Source organism: Nestor notabilis, unplaced genomic scaffold, assembly GCF_000696875.1.
Source record: "Nestor notabilis isolate BGI_N333 unplaced genomic scaffold, ASM69687v1 scaffold2567, whole genome shotgun sequence".
Classification (NCBI taxonomy): Eukaryota; Metazoa; Chordata; class Aves; order Psittaciformes; family Psittacidae; genus Nestor; species Nestor notabilis.
The window spans coordinates 17,622-21,081 of record NW_009937591.1 but is presented as its reverse complement, the minus strand read 5'-3'; the positions used below and the strand labels follow the sequence as shown (position 1 = coordinate 21,081).

The following is a 3,460-nucleotide window of genomic DNA, read 5'->3' as shown; positions in this document are numbered from 1 at the left end:
GAGAGGACAATGCACGTAGACCAAGCTCAGATCTGGAAGATTGTCCAGGATCCTCCTTATGGTACACAACGACCTCTGGTAAATGTGTGGGAGGGAAAAGGGGAGAGAGAACAAAATTATCTCTAGATACTGACTATCAAAAAAGCTGAAGTGATGTGAGTGCTATGAGAAACAGTCACACTGCCTTCTAAGTAGACAATCAAATATATCAGTTAAACATCATTTTGTGAAGCCCATTTGCATCATAAAGGCTAAGAAACTTGTAGGCTTTATACAGTTCTCAAAGCTGTGCAGCAGCAAAGTGCCATATGGGAACACTAGAAAGCCTTCTGCAGAGGCTGTAGATGTGTTCAGGAGACTGAAGTGATGAAATTTATTATATTCCATATGTGAATTCACAGCCTATCCAACGCATTTACACTTCCCACACATACACAGGTTTATTCAGTCAAATCTAGATTCCCTGGTGGCTTTTCACAGTTAACTTTCCAGAGTGTAGATGCACTGCACGCTCTTCACTCACTCACTGCTCACCACCTATGTCAAAATACTTTTCACAAGAGGGTTGATGGGAGTGGGGAGAAACTTTCGTTTCCACAAAAACGGTCCAAGAGGAAGGAATGAAATAATTTTTTACCAAGTCCAGTGCTTGGCCTTTGTCCTGACAGACAGCAAGGAGGTAAAGTGCAGCTCTGAGTATGTATGGAGGGGGAGTGTCTCCATGGTCCTGTGCTGATAGGAGGAAATTTCTTATGGCTAAAAATAATTCTGCTTCTGGGACAAACCTGCATTCAAAGAGATTGGAGTGCAAACAGTAACATTAGACATACCTCACCCATCAGTACATGGTATGTAATGGCCACAAAACCATGTGCCTTGTATACTCTTGGCTCACCTGTCCTCAAGGGTGTAGGCAAAGTATAAGAGTAGTATGAAGCAGTGTTGGTGGCTGCAAAGAGCCTGATCCAAAGAGAAAGGCTCAGGGGTTTCAACCAAGAGGAGAAGGCTTTCAGCAGTGGTGTAGTTTAACTGAGGCAGACCTTTTTGCAGGAGCTCAGAAATGTCTTGCTCTAGAAATAAAACTAGTATGAGCAGGCAGGCAGCGCTGAGGAATGTTTACAGCAAAGCAGAGTGGAACAGGGAAATGGAAGCATCTGCCTGCCCTAATTCAAGAACATTAAATGAGGGAAGCTCCTAATGTAGGAAATATCAAAGCCAACCTCCTGCCCCACAGACCACATCCAGCAAGCACACCCCTATGATCTGGCATGAAGTGTTGCGAGACTTGATTTAATGGAGCTGGCTTTGAGGAGGAAAAGACATTTCTGTTTGAGGTTCCCAGCGTTTTGCTGATGCTGCCTGTATGCTGACCAACCACTGCCAGTGGGAAAGGTGGCTTTTGTGATGTGAAAACTTTCATCTCATTTATCTAGGACTTACCTATTATGGAAAGTTACAGTATAGACAGGAAAGCTTTACAGAGTACGCCAGAGGAAAAATCTGCAGATACAGGTGACTACATGGCAAATGAGATTGTTTCGATTAAGCCATGCACAGTTCTGCTAATAAATGTCACCATGTAAACAGGCAAAGTTCCAAATTCTTCAGAATGCATTCTGTGAGTGTAAGCTCCTTGCTGGACCAGCTTAAAAAAAAGCTGAGGGGAAAAGACCCACAACCTCTAAATAGAGTTTATGTGTGTCCTCCCTTCCCTTCTTCTTTGTCCTTTTATTTTTAATTATTTTTGCAGATAAGGCTAAAGAGAGGGTGTCAGGGCCTCAGAGTAGATGAAGCCATTTGTCTCTTCCCAAAACTTGCCTTCCTGAGAAGAAGTTCTCTCTTTCTCTGTGGCAGAGTAAAGGCTCAAGCACAAGCTGCAAAGGAATCTGGAACAGGCTTGATTCAAGGCAGGATTACTGTGAAGAGTAGAAAGATACAGTGCAAAAGGCTAGAAGTATCTTCTTCATATTTCCAATCTCACATGCTGTCTGCTCGAACCTCAGTTTACTGAATCATCACATACAAGCACCTGCCCCATCACAACAAAACTCCAGGAGCCAGCTGGGGTTCTGGGAAAGTGAGTGATTCCCAAAGGACAGTCAGCTCACAGATGTGGCAGGTGTGCATGGTGATTACAGTGAACATGTTCACACACCCTGGGGCAGTATGAATATAGTGGGGTACTCTCACAATCATTGCACCTGGTATACTCAGGGAGTCCTGCAAGGGCAGGACCCCAAACACTGCAGAGAACACTGTGGTGTCTGAGGATGGCTTCCCACACCTGATTCCACTGGCAAACACCAGGAAGATTTTGTAGCATGATTTCACTCTCCAATGATCTCCTTGCAGAATACGACATAACTAATCAGCTTTGCACTGTAACACACCATCGTTGATGCCCCACACACACCATTCACAGGCACAAACATACCCACTCTAAGTTTCACTAGTGGTAACCCCTAACACAGGCTAGGGGTGCTGTGTGTTTTGTTTACTCTTTAATAAGGTGCAGTCATAGGGAAGAAGGGGTAACACATCTCTGCAGATCCACAGAGAGTCTCCCCAAGTCCTCCTCAACCAAGAAATCATAGCCTTTGCTACAGAAGACCCTTTGCAATGTCTGCCATTGAAGTCTTCCTCCTCCTGCCCATTTCTTATACATTATCACACCGCAAGGAACAATGATAGAGGTAATATGTGCCTGGGAAGCCAGAGCTCAGATGAAACTGATGCTACTGTTATTTCTTTTCAAAACACCCACTAATCTAATTACTCCAAAGCCAGGCTGCTTTGTCTCTACCTGCGCAGCTCATGAAAGAGCACAGGATTCTCACAACACTCTGTGAACCCACCTGCCCCCCATCTGACTGCTTCTCCCTTCTCCCACGTCCAGCTTTTCCACTGTCAGTTGCCGTTTACATTTTGCAGTAAGATACAACCCCTCTTGAGTCTTTCAGCCTTCCATCTTGCGAAATCAGGTGCATTAGATATGGCATGATCTGCTTTCTCATCTGGAAATGTTTGACTTGCTCACAATGCACACATCACAATACCTTTGTACAGAGCATAATCTGGCCTTCAGCTCCAGTGTCAGTCGGATGAAGGATGAAGATGCTAGACAGAAAGCAAGACAGAAATGTCAAGGGACACAGAATGTGTAAAACAATGGTTTGGAGGGGGAGTATCTGAGATTCATTTGTTTTCTCAGGAGAAGAGGGGAAGATTTGACAGCTTCACATGTTTAGAATAGAGGAATTCTCCACATCACTTCTCTGATGTGCAAAGAGTAAGGAATATACAAAGTAAACAGGATTTCTACATAGTAAAAACCTACCAACAATTCCAGCGTAATCCCTGTCTACAGGAACAGCTAATTCTGAATATTCCAGAGGGAAGGGAGAAGCTGACACAAGTTATTTATCTAAAATAAAATCTGTCCCATCGTCATTGCTAGACC

The 3,460-nt window shown here is 44.0% G+C and overlaps 1 protein-coding gene across 1 annotated transcript in view; it reads right to left on the bottom strand.

The window, feature by feature from the left end:
• MEI1 (meiosis inhibitor 1) overlaps window positions 1-3,460 on the bottom strand; it is a 35,240-nt gene that overhangs the window by 14,205 nt on the left and 17,575 nt on the right. The window contains 3 exon segments of the mRNA XM_010018878.1: window positions 2-75; window positions 638-785; window positions 896-1,070. Coding sequence (XP_010017180.1) covers window positions 2-75; window positions 638-785; window positions 896-1,070 — 397 coding nt within the window.